This window comes from Colossoma macropomum, unplaced genomic scaffold (genome assembly GCF_904425465.1).
Source record: "Colossoma macropomum unplaced genomic scaffold, Colossoma_macropomum, whole genome shotgun sequence".
In the NCBI taxonomy this organism is placed as follows: Eukaryota; Metazoa; Chordata; class Actinopteri; order Characiformes; family Serrasalmidae; genus Colossoma; species Colossoma macropomum.
The window spans coordinates 43,075,835-43,101,276 of NW_023494791.1; the positions used below are offsets into that span (position 1 = coordinate 43,075,835).

Below are 25,442 nucleotides of genomic sequence, written 5' to 3' on the forward strand. Positions count from 1 at the left end.
GGAAACACGTCAAAGGTATTGTCTGTGGTAACTGACAGTATTCTGCATATGCAGTAGACAGAGATCACTTTGTAAAGACTGGAATATTTCTTTGAATGTCGTCTGACACTTGTATGCTGTGCCACTAACCTCCAGCAGATGGCACTGTAGTATAGCATTAAGATAATTGCGTTCTTTTGGCTGTAACACAGAGCTTGGTGACTGATTTTTCTTTGGCCATTATGGAGAGATGCTCACTTTTTTACTCGCCCGTCTCTGCTCTCCTAGTGACGGACCCATGCGCGCACACACTTTTTCTGACACTTAAAACACACCGTATTGGGACTAAGAGTATGATTAATGTGTCTGCACTCTCCACTTGGCTCTCTCTCTCTTTAACTATATCTCTCTGTTCTGTTCATCTGTCTCTCTCTCTGCCTCTCTTGCTCCTTTATCTCTCTCTCACACTCCTTTTCTCCTGTTCTATGCATTAAAAGTTTTAAGAATGATTGTAGATGCTCTAACCGTCATTCAGTTTTGCCACAAAACCACTCCAAATTCTGTGCTATATGTAAAATTATGAATATGTAATGCGAACAGTGGCTTGGCCGTGTTTCACTGACGTAACAAAATAGGCATGTTGTGAAGGAGACGAGCCAGCTGACCTTTTTCCATTTGCATCTCTCTCTTTCTCTCGCTCTCTTTTGGGCTCTCTGTCTCTCTCTGTCTCTCTCCATCTGTGAAAAGGACGGTGTAGGTCTCTGCCATGTCCATGTCCTTCCTCTATCTGACAACTCACCTGACTGAGATAGGACATTGTCTCTCTCTTGCTTGCACTTCAACCCTTAGAGGTCCAGAAGTATGACTGTCATATTGCTATATGATTAAAAATGTAATTATACAATTCCATAATTATTTACACAGTTATCTACTTAAGGAATTACATTCAGTTTACATTCTGTATCAACAGGTTAGAGGCAGCACTTTTGTTTTTTTTCCAAAAGTCCCATTCAGTTAATGAGAAACTGTAGCGCGCAACTCACTTTATGCCAAAACTCATAATTTAGAGAGTGTTATTAATTTGAAATGATGTTAGGATAGATATTATTTTGGTAAAACTTTATTTGGATAGTTCACTTTAGATGCTTTGTAGATACTTGATTTACTTTCAAGTTACATTTAACTAAGAAAACTACGAAACTGACCATAATTTTCTCTAAACCTTTAACTCTAACCCTGGTGCAAATCCGAACCCCAACCCCACCACTGTTTAGAATCAGTTTCAACAGATATTTTCTTGACAATTTGAACATCTGTAGAAAAACTATAGGGGACTGTAGTGGACTATCCAAATAAAGTGAGACTACGATTTTTGTTGAGTTAAGTGAACATTTGCAACTGCAAAGAAAATGATTTTAAAAAGTGAAATGTGCAAATTGAAGCACATGTAGTATGAATGTATTTAGCATCCTATTAACGATAAGGAACATTCTCAGTATATATTTAACCATTTAGAAGTGTATTAAAATAATTAATCACAGTTAATCCATTTGTCTTATTTAGACGCTTTGTAGATTCTTAATTTACTTTCAAGTTACATTTAACTAAATATATATTAAATTGGCCATAATTTTCTTTAACTCTAAACCTGACTCTGATCATAACCTTAACCCAAAACCTAAACCCGACCCTCACCCTGGTCCTAGCCCCATATCGCGGGTCCAAATCCTGACCCTAGCCCCACCACTGTTTAGAATCAGCTGAGTTTCAACAGATAGTTTGTTAACAATTTGAACATCGGTAGAGAAACTATAGGGGACTATAGTGGACAATCCAAATGTCCAAAGTGAAACCATGATTTTTGTTGAGTTGAGTGAACATTAGCATGGTCACATATTCTATGTTGCGAGGTTAATGATGCATAACTCTGTTAATTATATTATTTTATGTAGTTAATCATGATTAATCACATTTGACCCTAATTTTGTTTGCTAAAATTTGACCCTAAATTTTTTTTCCATTTAAAAAGCAGTGCATTTTTTATAACTATAGGAGTGGACAAAATAAGCTTCATCAGGTCCCACTGTTTTTGTTGAGTTATAAAGCTATTAGTATGGTGGCAAATTCTCTGTTGTTGTTTTCAATCTGCCTTGTTTGGATTACCAACAACAACAAAGTGCTGCTCTTTAACATAGCACATGAAACTGAAAACTCAATGCTATTTAGAGACTGTAGACAACCACTCTACAATTCCTACAGTTTCATTAGGTTGAATGATGTGTTGTTTGTCCAAACTCTAAACACATGCAAAGGACAAATGCATTTGTGGGCAGAGCATGGATAATCCAACATCAGATTAAAGATCATATTCATTATTGTTGTAACAGTGACTATTAAGGATTAAAAACATTCACCATTTCATTCAAGCCACTCGCACCTAGTCTTTTTTTTGTCAGTGTGCTTTCATAACTTATGCGTGTGTGTATGACAAGTCTGTGTTTCTTGCCGTCCTAGGCACTAACTCATGGCTGCTTGTGGAGACTCGAGGAGCGCGAGTACAGGGAAGCTATGGGCACAGCAGTGTGTATGATGACTCCTCTCACTCCATATACGTCCATGGAGGATACAAAGCTCCGTCTTCCAACAAATATGGCCTTGTGGACCACCTCTACCGCTACCATGTCCATACACGCACATGGTGAGTCGGAGTGGGCTTTAATTAGAAACTCTGGGTTTTGTTTGTGTGTGTTTGTGTCCTTATTTTACGTTAAGGAGTGATTGACCACATAACCTGGACTGATGTTGTCGATGCACTGTGCGGGTGAGATTTTGTATTGAAATCTTTACTCACTGGGCTTTGGCGCTGAATAAACCAAGGGTGGCTAGTCCAGTCATTTCTGCCTGTGGTTCACTGAAGTCAAATTTGGAGACTCTTCTGTCTCCCCATACAGATCCCATGGGCCACTGCACACATGGCAGCACTCACACGTACACAGAAGCACAAACGCAGACAGACACACTTTGTCAGAAGTACTTTGTCAGTAGGGCTAGAGCAGTGTTTCTGACATGGTTAATCCCTCACAGGTGTTCCTACCTGACAAACAGCCCACTTTCTTGACCCTTAACTGAGCACACTGCCTACACACCATTCCATCAGATGGAAAACGCTGCTTTCTTACATGGCAGCTGCAAAGAAAATGATTTTAAAAAGTGCTTCTGAAAATTGAAGCACGTGTAGTATGAATGTATTTATCATACTATTAATAATAAGGAACATTTTCTGTATATGTGTAACCACTTATGTATTAAAATAATTAATCACAGTTAATCTGTTTGTCTTATGTGCCCAAAGTGAACTCTTCAGAAACTTTTTGTCAATTAAAAGCAATGATTTTATTATAACTATATGAGTGGTCAAAATAGCCTAAAAATCAGGGTGTATTTGTCAGTGTTAATAATTCTGTAACTTTTAAATCATGTAAATGCAGTGTCTACATGTACCTATATATAGAAATAAAATCATATGTTTTTCATAAAGTGAGCTGGGAGGGCGCAATATATCGATATCTTTATCATGATAAATTCCATCATATTACATCACGGTATGCTTTTCTGAGCGTACTGTGGATTGGTACTAAAGGGCCACTGACAACATGCATGTTGTATTGCAAAGAGAGCAAAATTAGTCCTATTCCATTGGATTTAGGGCGGTACATTATATAGAAATATTGAATAAAAAAATCATGTTCGCATTTAGCTTTTGATGGTATTTTTAAAATGTGGCACTACTGGTTCATTTTTGTCTGTCCCAGCTCAGAAAGAATGAAATCTTATGATGCGTATTGTGTATTGCGAAAATGTCTTTTCATAGTTTTCATCACCAGCGTCCAGAAAGAAACAGTGGCCGCATGCTCCAATCAATAAGTATAAACATATACCATATACACAGTCAGTGGTTCCAACTCCTCCGCAGTTGTAGCCTCTCAATCTTACTCTTGTTCATACAGCTTGTGGCTTCTTGAAAATTGTTATAGTTTTTAATCAGTCAGCTGTAAGTGTGGGAATCACTGGAAACCCCATGATAGAATATTTTCTTGATATTTGAGCCATGGATATAACCATCAGCCCATATGTGCAGGAAGGCAGGAAAGACACTGCTATGCCAACAAGAGTGCTTGGACTGGACTCGCTCTACTGGCTTTTTGAAAATTGCTTTGTTTACAGTTCCATGTTACTTCAAAAAATTTTTAGTGAAATAAATTTTTAATTTCTTAAGAACAACAAAATTTCTATTCTCGGGACATAACTTTCAGTCAAAAGATTGTGATGCAGTTTTTCTAAAAGAGTTGTGGAATGCTAAGTATGTTTGACTGGAAGCACTGTTGTTGTGTTGGCATAGCAGTGTCCTTCCTGCCTTCTGTACATATGGGCTGATGGTGTTATCTACTACACTGTCCTCCTATTTGTTGACCAGTGGCTTAATACACCTTAGTACACCAGTATTAATAATCAAGCAATAAAGCGTAGATACCGCGGCCTCCATTACCAATGACGTTTTTCCCTGTCACATTTCTCTCCCACCTGCAGTCTGCTGGACAGAGTTGCACCAGTTTTGCATTAATAATATGTCCTTTATTAACATTTGTCCATAGTTAACCTTAGACAACCTGGTTAGATTCAGATTATCCTTTTACTAAATTGGATTGCACCACCGATCCATATGTAATGTCTTAACTAGTCATAACTAATGAATTTTAATATGATGATGACAAGTTCAGAATCAGTCAATAGACACTGCTGTGAAAACAAGGATGGCAGCTTGTGCTGGATTTTTTTGCATTCCAGTTTAAACGAGAAAAATAAGTTTTATGAACTAAATAAACCTCAAAACCTATAGCCAGTTTATTTCCTGTTTGTTTTTATATTTCCTCAGGACACCTGAATGTGTCAAACCGACACAACAGCAGCATCAATCTAACAGTAACGTTATCAGCATCTGCCAAGTCTGCTGAGTGAGAGCTGGAGCTGTGGATGTTAGCTATTGTCTCACTGAACTTTACAGAATGCCAGCTCCTGCTATAGAGAGTCCTTTTCACATGAGTGCATTAAGTAAATGTCTGTCGGCCAGCAGCTGTAGTCTTTGCAGTCTGTTACAGCGCTACACAGTTTGCAATTAGCAATAAAAATTAGTCTTGTTAGGTTGGGTCAGTTTTTGTCTCATTGTGTGATCTATGTGGTTTCCATTGGCTTCCCCAACACTTACATCTGCTTAAGGTGAACTGTAAATATTTAGCAGGCAACTCAGTGCAAAAACTAGTTTGTTTGGTTTTGATTTAGTAGTGTGTAAACCTGGAGTCATCTTACAGAAACATCCTATCTTTTTGTCTTAAGATTTAACGGCGAATTGGTATTACAGAAGCAAATCTCATCTTGACTTAGGAATCTTATCTTGTTTTACAGCGTCTTATCTCATCTCAAGTTAGGAAATCTTAACTTACTCAACTTGAAGACGATAATCAGCTGGCATGTCTGTTACCTCAGCAACCGAACATACGCACACAATTGAAACCTAAACATGTAATCACAGTAATTAAGCTAGTTCGCCAGGCAGCTACCTACCATTACTGATGTACGAAAAAGGTCAAACAAAACTAAAGCGTGATAAAAATGTTAAGAATATCGTGTCAGTGCTTCGTCCTGTTTATCAGAGCGTTTCCGCTGTACGGTTTCAGTTTCACTTCCCAAAACGCTTTAGCCGACCGTGCCAACGTTATTCCTCCTAATAAACAGACACACATTCAGCTCTGTCTCCTCATTGTTCAGCATCATCACTGTAGTATTTTATCTGACGAGTTTTCATCAACATTAACACACGAAGGTAATAAGAGGGGACGGTGGAGATCAGGTCTGCAGCATCTGGGCTTTTAAAACGCTGTTAGAGAAAAAAACTCACAAAGTCGAAGCACAGTTTTTTAGTGTGGTTATGTATGTAACATCATTATGCCAGTTATAGTGAACTTTGCTGCCGGTCACTGCATTAAACCATAGAATCAGATTGTTAAAAGAAAATTAGACGCCTCTGGGGTTGTTTAGGACAGAATTTAGGACATTTTGTGTAGTTAGGATGTTTCTATAATAGTATTTTTCTATATGAAGTTAGGATAAGATTATGAACTTAAGAACTGTTGTTCTGTAATAGCGTCTGTCCTATTCAGTCTAGAGCTGAAAGATTAATCATTTTTAGATTGAAATCGCAATCTAAGGATGTGCAATTTTCAAATCGCAAGAGGGTTCGTCATCAAAAATGCTGTCCTAAGTTTTAAGAGGGAAAATTTAACCAAATAACGTAGAATTTGAGAACTGTCTACATAAGGCAGACCAATCAGAGGGAACCGAACCTCCATGTTTTGCAGGGCCTCCATTGTGGAGTGTAAGAATTTTACTGCTGAGCTACCAGTGCTTGGTTCAGAATTTAGGTCGATTACCACAGACAGTAATTTCATGCTCACAAAAGAACAGAAAATGCTGTAGCCCCATGCTTGTTTACTACAGTTGTGAGTTTTGAGTTGATGTCTTTCTGTTCTTTTCTCGGTTTAGGCAGAAAGTTGTCCTTGATAATCGACTGTATGTTATGGATATGGCAGATAGAGATCACATTGAAAAATGCTGAGGTATTTGTGATTTTAGTTTTAGTTTTATGACATCGGGTTGCATAGTTTTAGTGGCATCATGTGTCACTAAAATCCACTTCTCATAAAAATCTGTCATACCATTTCTCTGCTTTGCTCTCCCTTTGTATCTCTCTCCATCCCTTTCTTTTGTTTGTCTCCCTTTTCTGGCTCTGTTTTTCTTTTTATCTGCCTTGCTGTCTCTCTCACATACCCTCACACACTCGAGTCGTGTAGTTGACGATGCTTCAGCTTTGCACTTAAAGGCTTTTGTACAAGTTGAAAACCCTGCTCTCAACCCTGGCAGCCTTCATTGGCTTTGTGTTGTGTCTAAAAGGGCTCCTAGCCACTAAAAGCCCCCTCAACCTTTTGAGCGGAGAGAAAACTACATTGCGTATTTAAAACCTGGCTGTGTGTTCTTGCCTTTCTGCCTGTCACCGCTTGATTGGCAGCTTGTGAGCAGAGAGCTCGCTCCGTACATCATACCCTGCTGGGCTCAGGGATTGTGAAGCACTGTGGAGATATATGCAGAGCTTTAAAAAGTGCTGCTACTTGTCTAGCTGAGAGAGCATTTTCTCACACACAGGTCGAACCAGATGGTGATAAGCACTCAGATTAAAGGAGGAAATGTGTCAAGTGCATAGATTACAGCCTTTTAAATGTCTTGTTTCAACTTCCTGCTAAATTGCCTACTTGCCTACTACACACAGTATAGTGTGTGCTAACCGTTATTGTGATATTTGTGTTTGCAGTCAGTGAGGGCCACAGTATTTAAATGAACCTTCTACCCAGTGACAGAAATGTTTATTTTAAGCATCCTGACTAGAGATGAGATGCGATTTTCCTCTCTTGGTACTTCTGTGGTTGAACTGAGAATATCGTCTGACACCAAGTTCCAGTGCTCTGTTAAGACACTTGGGCTTAGTGACATTATAAACAGTGAGTTTGTTGTTATACTAGGCTTGTGCCGATAACAGAATTCACTTATTCGGGTAACCGTGTGGTAAAGAACCACAGTAAATGGGTAAAGCAGAAGTTCTGCAGAGAGGGACATTTACAGAGAGATTTTACACACTTTTTCTTTCTTTCTTCAGTAAATTTGTGACTGTTTGAACTCTGAAGCTGACACTGGAGCAAACAAAGTGATAGCTTGTTAGTTGAAGTTTAATCTCTGTGAAGTAAAAGAACATAATAACTGCACAGCTCAAATGTAGTGTACTGTCTTTAATCTGGTCTTGAAACTGTAAGTAATCTAATTAGAACAAATGGAATTATGAATGTCACATGAACTTTTCCATTCAAGGCCATTTTGTGATCTACCGACCTACCCACCTACCTACCTACCTACCTACCTATCTATCTATCTATCTATCTATCTATCTGTCTATCTATCTATCTATCTCACCTGATGTACAATTGCAGGAGGGCTGAGACATGACAGTGCTTTCCCCGAGACCCAAAGCCATTTTGTCTGATGTCTGAAACCTGACATTGTGGTCTCAGGGTGTCCTAAAACGTACACCTTAACACAGGCGGCTTTTGTAAAGGCTTGATGTCCGCTTGCTGCAGTGGCACACAGTGTTCAAACCCACTGAGTACAACACAATACACAGTGTATTACAGTTCATTTGTTGACACCTCTATTCTCACAGATGTGTTATATTTTTCGGACATCTCTATTAAAAAATTAGGTACATGCTGTGCTTTGGAGACTGTGTGCAGTATACCATTGTCTGATCATGCCCCATAGTCGTTGCTGGCTGGTCAGAAACTTGTAAACAAAGTTTTCTTGGTATGGTTTAGTAGTTTTTACTGTATGTTAAATAAATAACATTTAATCACATGTTCTCCTAAACTACAGGCTACTGTTAAAGTAGCATATAATTGTTTTTTTAGGCTGGGCTATGTTTGATTGTCTTTTTTGAGTTTGTTTTTAGCACCAATTTCCAATACTATTGTCAGCTGGCTAAAGCCTAGCATAGTCACATTTGTCTTTCTGAAAGTTCAAAAATACGCCAAGCACTTTTTGTGAGCAGTAGATACACATGATTATAGGCAGAAAGGCATGGCGCCAGCTAATATTCCATTTATATATATATTTTGCAGTTGTGTTTTTATGACAGTGTGATCCGGTACAAAAATGCCAAACTATTCAGTTTGTTCTAGTTTTTGATAGAGAACTTAAAGTTATAGAACTAAAAGTTTCATGTTGTTTAAAAATGCAGATGATTGTTTTGTTGTAGAATTTTTTTTGTCAGGGACCTCCTTGTGTGTCTGCCCCTTTGTTGGCCCCCTGTCTAGTTTGCTTTCTTGCTCCATGTCTTCTGTCTTCAGCCCTCACCTGTTCCTCGTTTCTAGCCCCTGCCCTTGTTAAGTGTCCTCAGGTGTTTCTTGTCTTCTCTGTTTGTATATACTGCTTTGTTTCCTTCGCCCCCCAGCTAGCATGGACGATTGATGTCCATGTCCAGTTTCTATGCCTGTGTTCTCTCCATATTAGCCTAGTGTTTGAGTTTTCTTTGTGGTCTTAGTCTGGTTATCTTGGTTCTCTGTGTTATTTTGGTTATCATGTTCTTGTGTGTTTTGTCATGGATCCCCGTGCCCTTTCCCAGCCTGCATGTTTTATTGATATTTTTCATAAAGACTGCAGTAAAAGATACCAACCTCTTCGTTACAGTTTTACTAATTTTCTTATTTATTCAATTGTGAAAAATAAGGTTCAGACTTTTTTGTTGCCTGTTACTTTGGCTAATGAAAGTATTTAAAATGAGCTGGAGCCCATCTAAAATTTTCTTATGAGCCATAAGCACCAAGTTATTAGGGCATTCTGTGTTTTCCAAGCCTATGGAAGGCTTAACCTCTAGCCTGCACATTTCATATCAGTACATTCATTTAGCATAGAAAGTGCAGGCTTTAAGTAAAGAGCAAATAACCAGTGTTATTGTCTTTGTTGCCTGTTGCTTCCCAAAACTTTGACAAAAAAAAAAATCAATTTGTATGTAAAGAAAGCTGAATTTGGCCATAACCGTTCATGACCGGCGCACCCCTTGTGATCAGTGATGTAGGAGACAGGTGCAAGCTTGGCGATTGAGGGTGACTTGCTTAAACCTGAGTGTTTACACTTAGGAAATAGGCAAGAATGTCGGAGAGGACAGGCCTAAGTTCTTTTTATATATTTTTTCATTTATGTATATATTTCTGCCCTGCGGAAGATGTGGCTTACTCCCAGAATCTAAATCAAGAGATTCTGAGTGCTGAGATTACTGGAATGTCAGGGAAAGCAAGCAGCCTACCTACTTCTCCACCTGAGCTCTGCATATCCGCACAGAAGTACTTCAGAGGTTCCTAAATACAGATGCACGTGCACACACAGAAAAGCAATATGCTTAAATATTATGGCAGTTGTGGCTGAGTGGGTAAGGCTATGAATCTGAAATTCATGAGGGCCTGTTCTTTGTCCCTCAGCCTTCTGTACGTGTCCTGCGCCGTATTATGCACAAAACAAGCATGAGTAAAATGCAGTTTTATCATATTGGGAGAGCTTTTACTGTCTTCACTTCTGGATATTTTAGTATGACTAAGGATGCATTGTTGGTCCTATTCAGCTTCTGCTCTTCTCTTACACATTTTTACCATTATTGCATTGAAATTTTGAGCGCTGCTATCCAGTAACTGGAACCTTGCCATAAAGTAAGAGTAAGTAAGTAGTAAGTAAAGTTTTATATAGCGCTTTTTACAACAGGTGTTGTCACAAAGCAACTTTACAAGGAAATCAGCATTACAGAAAGAAATCCGGGTCCAAGCCCCCATGAGCGTCGCCAGTGGCGACAGTAGCAAGGAAAAACTACCTGGGGAAACATGAAGAAACCTTGAGAGGAACCAAGACTCAGAAGGGGAACCATCCTCCTCTGGTCGACTCCGGGTAGTAAGCATTGTTAGTAAGAGGTGCACAGAAATACGGTGAATACACTAAACATTATCATTTCTGTGCTCTCAATACATTTATTACATAAGTGTGTGACAGAGCTGCCCTCCGCCACAATATATATTTGCAAAGACTTCCTGTGTAATGGGGACATTTCATATTCAAACAGTCAGACACATGCTGTTTTTAAATAGCCTTTATTGATTGATAACGTTTATGCTGGAAAGCTGAAGTGGAATGGTGAATAAGAGCAAACCTGCAGGGGAAAAAGAAAAAGAGAAAAAAAAAACTTAATGTTGAATAGGAACAGTTTCATTTATAAAAATGTTAAGAGTTAATGCTGCTTGCTTTAGCAATATAACTAAACAGTTTAAGCACTGTTATATTTCTGAGCACTTGGGGAAGTCAAGAAAGGTTTAATAGAGTAACTAAATGAAATAAGAAGGCAAAAGTACTTACCTGTGAATAGATTCCAGAGGAAGGTAGCCATGTTTTCATCCAGGGAGGAAAACAGTAGCCTTTGTCTGGTGAGTTTTTATAGTGAACTTTTTCTGCGCAAAAAATGGAAGTGACATCACACAACTTCCTGTTTAGTTCTATAAAAGCCCTGGGGGGGGGGGGTGGACAGATTGAGCTAGTTGAGTGGAGAAGTTAAAGAAATGTGGTTGGAGCCCAAAGAATGCTGAAATTGTGATTGAATAAGAGGCTTCATACTAAGTTATATATATTTGTAAATATTGAGTTTCATTTATTTTCTTTTCCTTTTTTTGCACTGTATAAATTGCATTTTTTTTGTTTGTTTTCTATAAACACCTACTTTTGCACCTAACCTGAAACATACCCACGTGTCTTTTCCACCAGACCATCACAAAGTGCAATTGTGATTGATTAGGAGTTCATTTATTGGCAGTTAGTACATATCAGAAGAATTCATGTGTGACGAGTGTTTTACATTTCACACTGGACCAAAAAAAAATCCACATATATTTCTGTTGAACTGTGTAAAAGTAGTGTTAACAGTCATTTAAACCAAGACAAAATTCAGTTTGGACTGTCACGTTTTTGAGAAAGCCCCTGTTGTCACGCTCCCTGGTTCACATGCAGGCTCTCAACTCTATATGAACTCCAGCTCCCAAGATCCCTCAGCTAGTCATGTGATTCACTCCACCAATCATCAGCCAATCAGCAGATCCAGTCCACCTGAATGCTGATTGTCATCACCTGTTGAACTGTGTGTTTAATCCCGTCTGTTCCTCTGTTACTTTGTGAAGTATTGCCTCTGTTTGTTCACTGCGTACTGAGTTGATTCCCTGTTTGTTGTTTCTCTCGTGATTGACCTTGCTTTGTCTTTCTCTTTTGTCTTTTGGATTATCCTGTTTTGTCTTAGCTTGCATGGTAGTTATATCTTCTAATTTCGACCCATGCTTGTTTTTACCACAGTTTTGCCTGCTCCAGTGTGTTGTGTTTTTTTTTCTTTTGTATTTTGCTCTGGTCTGGTGTTATCCTTGTTATCTGTACCAATCCTTTATTAAATAAACCTCCAGGTTTATTTTATATCTGCGATTGTCTAATTTGTCAACCCGAGCGTTATACCTGTACACTTAAAAAAATGTATGTGGTAACAAAGCTATTCAAATGGTTTCATTATTATAAATACTTTATTCTGTATTCCACTAAATACTTAAAATGTAAAACAATGCAAAGCACCGATTCAGTGTAGAATCACAAAAGCAAAATTTTATATCAATTCAAACCTCAAACAATACTTCAAATTAACTTGTATGCTGTTCCACCTTTTGCAGTGCAGATCTGTTTTTGACCGAGGAATGCTATAGGAAGTTGATTGCTTATGTGTGTAAACATGCAGATTAGGAAGCTCTCATTGGTTTTACTCGTCAACAAAATGGTAAAAGACGAAACACCACGCTTAAGGTTCCAGTCTGTCAACACCATAGTTCAACAGCCTCCTCAGATCAGATATTTCAGTTTGTTTTTTCTTTTAGTACCAAGAAATTATGTGATTAAAGCCTGCTATGACTAACTTACTTGCTAGAACACTAGCTAGTCACAGTAATCTGACATAGGTAAAAATTGGCCTGTATTATTTTGACCAAAATCATTAATTCCTCTTTAATTAATTACATGAATGGGTTTAATTATCAAAGAACACAGTTTCTGTATAGTTTCCAAATATTAGGTGAAATAGGTGAAAATATTACTTGGGCAAGTAATGCCACTGGAAAAGAGTCAGCCCTCCTAGCTTTCATATGACGATCATCAGCCGTGCTGTTCTAGCAAATCAGTTAACCACAGAGGTGCGACAAGTCTTTCTTTCTTTTAGCAAGGTGCATACCAACAGTCACTTTATGGTTGTACTCTGAATGTTATGTGCGTATCATGATGTGTAGTCACTTATTTACTTATACACACAAAACCTCAGTTGTGTAAACATATCAATCTTTATGTATTTTAACAGGGTTCATTCTGAAGGAAAGTGGTCTGGCCCGGTATCTTCACTCGGCAGTGCTGATCAGTGGAGCAATGCTGGTGTTTGGAGGAAACACTCACAATGACACGTCACTCAGCAGTGGAGCCAAGTGTTTCTCGTCTGACTTTCTTTCATATGACATTGGTATGAACTGCCTCATCAAATGTTACCATGCGTGACTGAGATGCCTTTACACTGTACAATACCTACAGATACCTCAATGTCCACACATTCATTTAATGAAAACATTGACAAGTTGACAAACAAAACATATATATATATAATTTTTTTGCAGTTTTTTGTTAGTGATGTTTTTTAGATTAGGAAATTATTTATTTAAATAAATAAGTGATTGATATGAATAAAGGATGACTGATATTTCCTATAGCTGTAAAAACTCAGCTAAGAAATGGCTCAAAACGACTTGGAAAAAACTCTGGTTCCATTGACTTGCATTAAAAGTAAAATAGTTTTTTTCCTTCTCCTTTAAATATACTATTTTGGAGATACAAGGTTTTCTTCCGACAACAGCGATTTTATATATATATATATATATATATATATATATATATATATATATATATATATGTGTATATGTGTATCGCTGTTGTCAGAAGAAAACCTTACATATATATATATATACATATATACATATATATTTATATATATATATATATATATATATATATATATGTATATCATATATATACACACACAGATATCAATTAAAGAAATATTAAAGAATAATTGTAAATAATCATTTTTTTTATTCAGAAATATAGCATAACACATTTATCTTATTATTAACCATAATATTTTAAAGCTTAAGTGTGTTTGATAGAATATTCAAAATTGTAAATTAGTAGTTGCAGTCTTACTGAAAAGGCACTGGAAGTCATTTGGTTTTAGTTGAGTGTCTTATGTTACTCATGCTTAGTGGATGAAGAGGGAGGAATGAACAGTTAAGACACGGCTGAATGCCCAGCATTTCTTAGACGTGCGCATGAGAGACAGTCAGGGGATCCAGCATTTGTGCTCAGCATCTCTGTAATTAGATCTGTAGTGGTGCGCTGGTGGTAGACCTCCCACGATAGAGCCCCTTCCCCAGGGTGCATACTTCTCATCTCCCATTACACCCATTTCCCTGCACAGTCAGGGTCCAGAGACATGCTAAGTCTCAGGCCTACCCTACACATGGGTGAGAGGCTGCTAATGTAACCATAGATGTAACTGGAGATAAAGTCTGAGGCTGGTTTCTCCACATGCAGGAGGTCACTGATGGAGTGTGAATGTGACCTTTGACTTGTGTAGTAAACTAGAGCTTGCTTTCCGGCAGTCTATTTGGGGAGTTGTAAATGAGGCTTATGAGAGATGTGTAGCTTATTGCTTCATATTCTAAATTGCTACACATGCTGTGCAGTCGTGTGGTGTTACAGTCAACTGTTTAAAATGTCGTGCAACTAAAGGAGCATTCGTATGGAGTACTATTTCTGGACATATGTGTGTGAAGTAATGTTACCACTGGAGGTCTGTAATCTGATATCTGTGTAAATTATGGAATTGGGAAAGACCACAAAAGAGCTCCATGCATAACAACCTTCACTAAAAAACATTGTGAACTAACATTGATTGTTATTTCTCTTATCTTAATAAGATGTCCCTGGCTGGCTTTAGTCTTCAGTGAAAGCTGTTTGTCATTAGTATTGTCATTAGCTAGTACGTTTATAGTCAACCATCAAATTCGCCACAGAAAAATCTAACTTCCTGGCTCATTTTTGCCCACAAAAGATGCAAGTAAATGCTTTTTGGAGTGCCTTCATACTTTTGAGTACATTCATAAGCTGATCCTTTCCCTGATCCTTTTTAATACTTAACCCTTGTGTGGTGTTGGTGTCTGTGGAACCCATTTTCAGTGTTTACCAAAAGAAAAAATGATGCGATTTGTTATTATTTTAACCTCAGATTCCTTGGCCTTTGCTCATTTTCTGTGAAGCTGTGGGGGTGAACCCGCGGGGAATAAAAGCGTGGAGGTGCTGTGTCCTTCACACTGTTCTCTTCCAACATGGCCTGCTGTTATAAGGGTGGACAACATGGACAGGCTGCTAACTGGCTACAGCTGCTAAAGGAGAACCCTACGCTGGCCACTTGTGATATTTTAAACATCTGGTATTTTTACATGAATTGTTAAGGCTGTATTGATTTAAAAAGACAATAATGCGGGGGGTCCACCAGACCACTGAGTAACAAACACATCAACACCACACAAGGGTTAAGTGTTTAGAATCATTGGTGTAAAATGGCATATTCTGACATTCGGTGCATTCGTTTAGTAATAGTGCACATGCTTTGAACGTTGCTGTATGATAGGGCTGACCCAAACAGCATTTGAATACTTGTTCGTGTTTCTGAATGAGCTGCCGACTACTCGTTCTCACAATCACACTTAAAAACTATAATAATTAAATAATTTTTTAAAATAAATATTGAAATATTTGTATAATTTATTAAGATTTGAAGCATTTTTAGTCTTCAATTGGAGAATTTTCAACAACACTGTCATGTAAACAGGTAATCACTAGAAGACTTTGAAATGTCATAGTTTGTCATTTTTTTTGTAATTTGTTCGCTTCTTTTTAATGACCAGTAACTCCTAAATGCTACATTTTCTCTTAAGCTTACATAGAAAAAAGTGCACTTTAAGGATCTTTGTGAGTTGAGTTGTCTTTGGCGAGCTAGTGCAGGTTTCGTAGAGTACAACTTTATGTGGATTATTAGTGTGTGATTTAGAGTTCGCCTTTCATTCCTGACAGTAATATTTAGCCATCATTAAGCTCTCGTAAAAAGCAGCAGAATGCCAGTCAGCCAGATGGAGTCTGCTCTTTTATGAATATTTGTTTGAAGTACAATGCCTCTCTGCTAGAGTGCCCAGGACAAAGTAAGAGGCAGATTGATGAGGGAAAGTGAGGGAATGGAACAGAGAGATGATAAGACCGAGTGGAGTCGCAAAGCAATGCGAGACAATCAGCAGACTCTTTTAGGATCACACAATTCACTTAATTGAGTAAATCTACAGACAAAATAATCTGATAACTGCAGAAAATTAATTTTGGCAAAAAAAAAGATCTCTGATCTACATAATAAGTCAGTAATCAATTGTTTGTCGAAAAGTATGTTTCACTATGTATGTGCTTTTACTTTGCAGATCAAAGAAAGAGAACATGATGTAAAAATCTTGTGATTGGACACATTTTTTAACATGGAGTCATTTTAGTGATTAATGCTCAACTTTAAAATGTTATTGTATAGTTTTTATAGTAAATTGTACAAAAAGCTGTGATTTATTGCCATTTCTGCACATAGAAATAAAGAAAACAAAGCATATCAGATTAATATGTGCTGAATAACCCACTAAAATCCTGTTGATGTCTTGAAGCCCAGTAATGGCTTAATCTAATATTTAGGATATCTCAGTATCCCATTAATATAATCTGTTAACTGCCAAAATAGCCATATTATTAATGTGCATGTAATTGCACTCAATGACTTGGATAGATAAAATCAGACATGTTTAATGTCACCCCAATCTTTCACTTTTTCTAAAATACTCAACAGCTGTTCCACCAGAAGCCTCCCTGTCAAGGTTAATTGGCCTCATCTTTCTGTTTTCGGTGAGGGGTCATTTCTGATCTGAACTGAGAGCAAACTCATCTGGACCAATTCCACATGTTCTGGTTCCAGTTTGATTTGAGAGTTTATTTTGTGCTGGCTCCGTGCACTGTAGCCACTCTGTCTGATTGCAGTGTAAGCAGTGAGGCTGTGGCCTGGCTGGTAACTCTGTCTGGCATGGGAACAGCCTTTTGCTCTGTAGTCCCACCACACATCTATCTCAACCTCTGGACCGTTGGCCCGAAGTCCACTCCACTTACTCAATTCATTAAAGCAGCAAATTAGGCCTTTTATTAATCAACAGGAGCAAGACTTCCTGGAAGTGCTTTTGTATTGATAATGTAACAATCTTTTGGGCTTTTCATTTGATCCAGATGGAAAACTTTGCATAATGCTGAATAGAGCAGTAGCTATATATATGTATATGAAATAAAGAAATAAAAAAATACAAAAGGTTTAATTTTCTTTACTGTAAATTGATGAAAAGTTATTTGTTGAGCATGCTGTCTTGTTTAATGGAGAAGAAAATATGCTTTAGTTGTGGTGCACTCTAAAAGCTGTCAATACAAAATATAAATAGAATGCAAATGTATCTCATTGCAGAACTTACTGTGCTGTTACATACCTAAATATGTGTACTGGGGTGTAATGATTCACTAATTTCATAAATCAAATTGATACGAAACAGTGGCGTCTTGATTTAATACATTTTTTGAGTTTTCAATGCAGCAAAAAACAAGGAGTGCCTGAAAGTGTACCTTATGTTGATACCCTCACAAAAACAGAAAAAACATCTAATAATTTATAATATAATTTATAATATGTATAATACCATAAGATTCTTATAGGAATCCTGTAGTTAATCCTAAGTAGCTGCAGTGTTTCTGTAGATGTTTTCCTAATAAGTATGTTTTTTGTGTTAATGTTTCCATTTTTTTTGTTTTTCTTAAAGCTCTCAACCTTAGGAAAGCACAAAAATGAAAACTTAAGCGTGGCCCAGTGGATTTTAGCATAATCCGTTTAGACAGGTTTCTCAACAGCATAGAAATACAGAACAAATCTGTGTTTTATAATGATGCAAAACCGAAATTGGAAAAACAAAATTAAAAATGGTGTGGTGTGAGAAGAAAAAAAACAAAAATGGGAAGTAAAATCTCTAAACAACCACAGCACTGAATTGTTTCACTGTTTTCTTCTTGTTCCACCGTCTAACAGAAAAGGGTGATTGTACAGATGAGTGTTCTCATGTGCAGGTTAACCCCCTCACCCCAAGCTAACACGCTGACCGCAAACTAACATGAAGGCCTGAGCTAACACGCTAAGTTTGTGTAACGCCTCTGTGTGTGGAATTAAGAGCTTTGTCTTGAATGCTACAATATAATATGCTGTTTTTTATGTACCTAATGTGTACCTTCATTTCAGTTGCAAAGTACAGCAAAACAAAACACTTCTAAGAGTCATCATTGTAACTACAATAGCGGGATATCACAGTTATATGTAGTTCTTAGAACTCAAGCACATATCTATAATCCTACAGTATTACAAGGGAAATGATTAGAGATTTGACCGATTTCACCGATTTGACACCGACCGTGTTTGGGGACAATACCAATTGCCGAGTGCACAATCTGCTGATAGCCGATACCGATTGAGGGCGGGGCTGGATGCCACATTCAAAGGTGCAGTAAGCGATTCTGGAGAACGGTTGTTGATATTTGAGCTCAGCAGCAAAACAAAGACATCCCTCCCTTTAGTGCTCCTTCAGCAGCTCCGACCTCCAAATTTCATGATGTGCTTTGCCAGTACGAACAACACTTTTTTTAGATATACATGACCATAAAACCCTTCGGAAACCATTGTATGGACAAAAAACAGCAAACTGTTACTGCAATTACTGCTGCGAAGCTCATCAGTTGAGATTATCACAAACATTAGCAAACGGGGCACAACAATACTGATCTCTTGGTTTTGTGAAGCAGCAAAAAGTTAATTTTATCCCACCTGTCATGCAGAAACAGAACAACCTTCTCATCCCTTTCATGCTCCTGAACTCTCGACGAAGCTCAAATCAGCTTTTCGCCAGCTTCTTGTTCGAATTTTCCCGTTCCACCTTAAATGGTGTAGCAGTTACATTCTGCGGCCTCGGGTGAAATGTGGATCATTTGTTGTACGTAGTACTAGGTTAGAGAGATATCAACTGATCGCCGATCACGTTTGGGCTGAAAAATTGGCTGATACTGATACATGGCTGATCAATTTTTTCATCTCTAGAAATGATATAGGTAATTCACTTTTACCAGCAGAGTCAGGTCTTTCTTGAAACTGTCTGTCTTGAGAAAGTAAAGTAAACTGTATTTGAGTTTTACTTTTTTCATTACGTGTTAATGGCTTGTTTTGCTGTTGCAGTTAGTTGGTTAATTAGACCCACCTGTGGCACATGCCCCTCTTTTCCTTATCCTCCTTTCACCTCTCTTTCATTTAGCTGAAGAGCATGCTGAGAGCTTGCATCTCTGTGCTTGTTTGTTTTTGTTTCTGCTTTTTCTTTCTCCGCGCCAACCTTGGAGGGGGATGGCGTTATTAGTTATTGGGTTTTTTTTTTTTAGATTAAATTCAGGCGACACAGAAAGCAGTTTTCATTTGTGTTTAATGCCCCTCAACCTCCACTTCCCCCCACTCTCATACTTCTAATTAGATTCAGGGAAAATGAACTCTAATTAAAATTGTAGCGCTCTCCCTGAAAACTGCTACGCTAGCTTGGTGGCGTCTTTACCGCGTAGACGCAGTGTTTTTATGTTAGTGCCAGACCGGGGAACATGGAGTGCCCCAATACAAAAACACATTTCATTAAGCCAGCTATTAAAATGCTTCTTGATTTGCCTTCTCTTCCAGAGTCCTCCTGCTTCTTGTCTCTTGTTTACAGCCATCGTCTCCTTATTTTGTTGTGCTTTCTTTCTGTCACTGTGCGTTTATCGATAGGAGTTGAGCCAATATCCTGTTAGGAAATTAAATGTAGGCCGTGCTGGTGATGGCTATCAGGTAGCGTGTTGCCATATGAGAAGCAGGCTTTGCATTGTGAGTTTATGTCCACATTATTTAGGGCATTGCACACTTGTGGGAGTGTGCTTAGGTTCCTGAATCAGTCTAGTAGGAGACTACAGCAGGTCTCGTGTCTCTAGGCTAGGCCTAAATATTCAACATGTGAAATTACAGCTGAGTAGTCTTTTACTTAGATGGGAATAGATACAAGTAACTGGCTACCCAAGTACTTGTTGCATAGCCAGTGTAAAATATTAAAAATTGATTTACATTTACAGAAAGAGAAATATTAATGTCATAATTACTGACTCATAGTGGTCGGCTACCGTTGACATTGCCAGAGAGTGTGGTAGCTTTTGTTTAGAGCTGGGCGATATGGCCAAAAATGTTATCACGATAAACAAAATTCATATTGTTCGATATCGATACATACCGCGATAAATGTCAAATCATTATTTCTTTCAAGTTTGAAGGCTGATTTTTGCTCCTGGGTGGTTAACTGCTGTTTTAAACTATCCTTTATGGTCGGATCATGACAAACACTCAGCGGAACATTTCATCTGTCATGGGAGAGTGGGAGAAAGTGTCTGCTGAGCTGTTTTTACCAGCTGGAAAAGCATGGCTATTTTGTGTAGTCATAATTTAAGAAAGAAAACATTTTTAGCTGGTGATGAGCGCTCGGCTACCCCGTTACAAATGACATCACAGTATTCAAACACCAGACGCAACGACTGGATTTCTCTATACTATTGTAGTAGTTTATGGGGTGAACCGCAAAATATCAACACTAGACAAACAGAGTCCTCCTTTTAGGTACGTTTAAACTGAAAGCGGTGCTTTTGTGTCGTGTTTGATCCACAGTATCATCAGTTCTCCGTGTTGTGCAGTGACGGAGCGCTGCTTCAATTTAGCCAGCTGCTAAAAACAGCTAGCCTGGAAAGCTAGGTTAGCGCTCTCCCACTCTCCAATGCCTCACAGCTTCCTCAGTTTACTTTCGTTTAAATCAGGGCTGTAATTTACATGAACTCACTTCTTCTTTCACTTTCGTTGCTTGGGAATGCACTAATACTTAAATATGACTGTTTCAGTGCTGTAACAGCGCTGTAGTTGTGAGGATTGTGATTTAACGCTGCTAAAGCTGGTTAGGATGTTAGGAAAGAGGTGAGTTCGCTGTAGGACAGCATAGTTACACCACTGACCTCGTCACTCACGCTCGGTCACAGAGAGCAGATCGCCGGTCGCTCCACTCAAACAGGGAATGTAAAACTCCGCGTTTCAGCCGTTGCTAAAGACTCATCTTACTCGTGGCCCCCTCCCTCTCTAATCATGTAGAAATACTCGGAAGTGCGCCCTCTCCTGGCGACAGCAGAGTAGTGTCGCTTTCCTTGCAGTAGAAAACTCCACCAAGGCTTTCGCTGAACGTGGGAGTGTGAGAACGATGTATTATATCGAACATTTATCGAACATGTCGTATCGCTCTATCGAGGAAAAGTTATATCGCGATAATTATCGTTATCGTTTTATCGCCCAGCCCTACTTTTGTTGTTCGGTGTTGGCAGGAACCATCCAGTTTGACAAGACAGGGCCATTTGACTGACATGCAGAATGACCAATCACAGACCTGTGTGAAGCAAAGTGTTATTCGCATCAGCAAGTGTGAGGATATCGCATTTGCTTGCTGACTGCTTCAGACAATGCTCTTGAATGATTTTAAGAAGTGAAACGACATGCACTACAGAAAGGCTTTGGAAGGCCCGCTGTTTTAAAATTTGAGTAACTGATTATTTGTTCTTTTGTGATATTAGAACTTAACCACAGCATTTTTCCAGATGCCCATTTATGGTGTGAGAGTCAATATTTTTAGTTTTTAAAGAAAAGAATTTGGGCGATGGCCTTTGCCAACAATGAGGAAAGGTTTTGTTTTTCTTTGAAGATTATGGACTCTGCTTGAGAAGTATTGACGACACTAAGAAATTGTCTTAACTCAGATAAAATTGTCTGCTTTATGTGAACAATATGCCACCTTTATTGCCCTTTTGATCATTGTTATTATCTAAAAATTTAAGAGTTATTTAAATTGACTCTAAGTAGATCCACATAGCTCATTTTATGTCAGTAAAATAAAGATCAAAGGCAACTTTTGGTTGAATAATTACTGTGCTAAACTCTAACTCTGAAGAAGACCTTGCAGCATTTTAGAAAGCCTGTTATTACAAATGCTAAAAACAGCATGACTAAGCATCTTTAGCTGCTCAGACAGAATCTCAAAAAAGTTGTAGCTTTAATCTTCTCAAAAATAATAATACAGAGAAGTGAATTCAGAGAAGCGCTAGTTTTCTTTTTGCATTGGCCTTTGCCCTAATTCTGAGCTGCGATGGAGTTCCTGACTGTGTGTTTATGTCTTCTTAGTTAAACAGCTCCTCAATTAGCACAGTACTCAGGAGGGTCATTTGCAACCTGGCCACACATTTTATTCAGTGGTACAGTTTGTGCTTGAGAACCAAGGGGGCTAAATGGCACATTTACATATTAATATCCTTGTTGTACGTGTTGGCCGTTATAAAATACGATGGCTTTAAAGCTGACTTGTGAAGCACAGACAAATACAGCCACTGCACAGTCACAGAGTGAATCGGGGGCCTCATCATGGGATGGGAGTGTACAATACCCCTAACGTTTGGGGGCATCTAGCTTTTCAGAATGTTTTTAATAGAAATGTGCATTATCTTAGAGTATTAACCTCTTAAACTCTCAGTGAGCTCTGTGTGGTTCCACACGTCTACTTTCATAACTGTATAATTTACATATTAGCTTTGTAGTAGTTACTGGATAATTAGTCTTAAGATTATAACTGTAAAATCGGCCCATAGAATAATTAACCCATAGAAGATGCAGTGTATTCCTGTTGTTTTACTCTACTATTTAATTATGTAGTTACAGAACTAATTACAAATTTAGCAATGCATACATTAGTAATGAGTTATATTTACATTCGATTTTGGACCAAACTTCAGCCATTGTGTTGCTGCCATCTAAAGGTTTGTGGTCCATATTTTGTGCAGTTTACATGCTATTTTATTCATTTTAACTGTAAGAGGGTATGTTTAAAACCCCCATTAGCACAAAGAATGTCGCATTTTGAATTGTATTTATTGGAACTGCTGAAGTAACATTCAGTAAGAGCAAGAAAGCCTTGAGTCATGGATAACATTTATAAGCAGACTAATGAATCTCCACAAGGGGGCAGTATTAGCATGACTTTAGTTTTGCATGTGCATAATTGAAAGAGAGGAAACTGGAACCCACACCAAGGGCCACATCAAGGACCTCGTGGCGCAACGGTAGCGCGTCTGACTCCAGATCAGAAGGTTGCGTGTTCAAATCACGTCGGGGTCAAATGCTTTTTTTTTTAAGGCATGACTCGTGACAGTTAAGCCCTGTTTACAATCAGTGACTACACAACTTGCTCCAACCTTCCTGTACTACCTTTCACTAGGTGAGAAAAAGGAACCCACACCAACAGGATCTCGTGACTGCTTGTGTTTTAGCCAGTTTTAGCATCATTTTGGGAGTGTAAGAAGAAAAATACCTAAAATATGCAGAAGTACACCACAACAGAGTATATCTGAAGCTACTGCTGCTACAGTATGACAGAAATTGCTGATATGAATCATGAAGAATGGTACTTCAATGAGGCTGACGAAAGGCAGAAAAACAAACTGTGACGTTTTGAATCATTGACACTGTGATCCTGTTTTAATATTAGAATAAATAAAATCCCAAGCTTATTACATACAAAGGCTTATTAACAGTAACTACAGGGACTTCAGTGCAAACTGGCTGAGCTATTCTTGTATTATAGAAGTATGTAATAAAACTAACCTGTTAAGGGGTTAACAAGTAATTCCCCATGTCATCTGGCTAACCTACGTGGCAAAAAAAACCCAACATAAATTAACATTATCTGGATAGTTTAAGGATAAATACTACAAAACCTTTAATATATTTATAAAATGTGTAATAATCTTCCCAAATTTCCAAATTTCACACATTTTTGTCTTTATAGCTGAAATCTAATAATAACGTTTCAATTCAGCATTTTCATCCTTGTTTTCTACACATCGTAGGACCTTATTAGCCCTCTAGTTGACTAAATAGACTGATGCTGTTTTTCTTTTTTGAAAAACTCACCATCGAGTCTATAACAGAGTAGACCGGTATGTTGGTGAGTAATGATAGAACAAGGTTAGCACATGTGCTGTACACTTGGTCTTGTTGCTACAGTAGGTGTTTGCTCTGTTTTTCCCAGGTAATAATTACATTGTGATTTGAATCCAATCCGCATTTTTACAGGCTGCAAGGGATTAAACCTTTATGATTGATGCTTCTTTTCCTCCTGCGGGCTTTTGCATGTCGTAAAGGCATCTCTGCTCCATGCCAGGAGCAAAGCTGCAGTGTGTTGTTTATAGTGTGGGTGTGCGTGTGTGGAGAGGTATTTCAGAGCAGTGCAGAAGATATAGGTGGTGTTTATCATTTCTGTTGTCATTAATGCTGCTGCAGATGGCTTACAGAATGCAGGATAGTACACTTTAAAAAATGATAGTCAGGTCAACTGAAAGTTTAAAGGCATCCACCTGCACAGCTTTTTTGAGTTATTTCATCATGGCTCAAACTTAGTTTCAGTCGAATAAGTCCATAAGTAATTGAACAAAATACCATAATAGTAGCCTCTTTCTGCAGGCCCCTAGTAGCCATTCCATCGACAGAATCGAAATCTGCTCAGGTATTTTCAAAGAATATAATCAAACAAAATTCTTTCAGTGTAATTGTTTTATCAGATTACCTAGAACACTGTGGTTTTCTGTGTGTGAAATTTTGGGACTCTTGGTTGAGCTGCTAGTGAGCAGTGACGGCTGAAAGGGGAGGGATGAAAACCACCTGCTGTGAAAACAATTCACACCAATTCACATCAACGGACAGCACAGCTGCATCTTTCAAGATATCAAAAAACTGTGTATAAAGACCACAACATAAAAACATTTAAACACAATAAAATAATTTTATAAATGTTGACTTCCTTTTGCATTTCCAGCTCACTTTTAGTTTTGGAAATCATGCACATTTTCATCAAAATACAGGGTGATTCAAAAAGATTCTTCTGATTTCAAAATAATTTATTTCACTTGTAAATCATTACAGAACAATGCAGTAAACTGTAAATGGTTTAAGTGAGCATAAAGTTTATTATGTAATTTTACAAGTGCTCAGTATGAACCTCCTCCAGCTGTACGGACAACATCAACACCATAGTCAAGTTCATCCCATACTCAGTTGAGCATGTTGGGTGTCACTGTACTCACGGCTCTTTCAGTGCGATTTCGGAGATCATCCAGTGTTGTGGAACCAATGACGAACGCTCTGAGCTGTTGCAGATTCACTGCCGATGAAAATCATGTTGCACCGCTATGATGGATTCACTCTTATTGAAGTGGAGAACGCAAAACGTTTTCTGCTCAGGGGTTGCATCTCCTCTCAGACTGAAGGGAGCCATCTCTGATGGTCAGAAACTCTGACCCCCTCTTTCAGTTGGTATGTGATTGGTTCTTAGGTGCCTCACGGATGTAAAAATATAGTGCTTTGAATCTTTTTGAATCACCCTGTATATCACACCTTTATACCCCAA

The 25,442-nt window shown here is 38.2% G+C and overlaps 1 protein-coding gene and 1 non-coding gene across 2 annotated transcripts in view; both read left to right on the plus strand.

Moving 5' to 3' along the window:
* atrnl1a (attractin-like 1a) overlaps positions 1 to 25,442 on the plus strand; it is a 370,723-nt gene that overhangs the window by 38,915 nt on the left and 306,366 nt on the right. The window contains 2 exon segments of the mRNA XM_036575121.1: positions 2,494 to 2,676; positions 13,046 to 13,201. Coding sequence (XP_036431014.1) covers positions 2,494 to 2,676; positions 13,046 to 13,201 — 339 coding nt within the window.
* On the plus strand, positions 23,084 to 23,155 carry trnaw-cca. Its single transcript has one exon. It is a non-coding gene; the product is annotated as a tRNA-Trp (tRNA).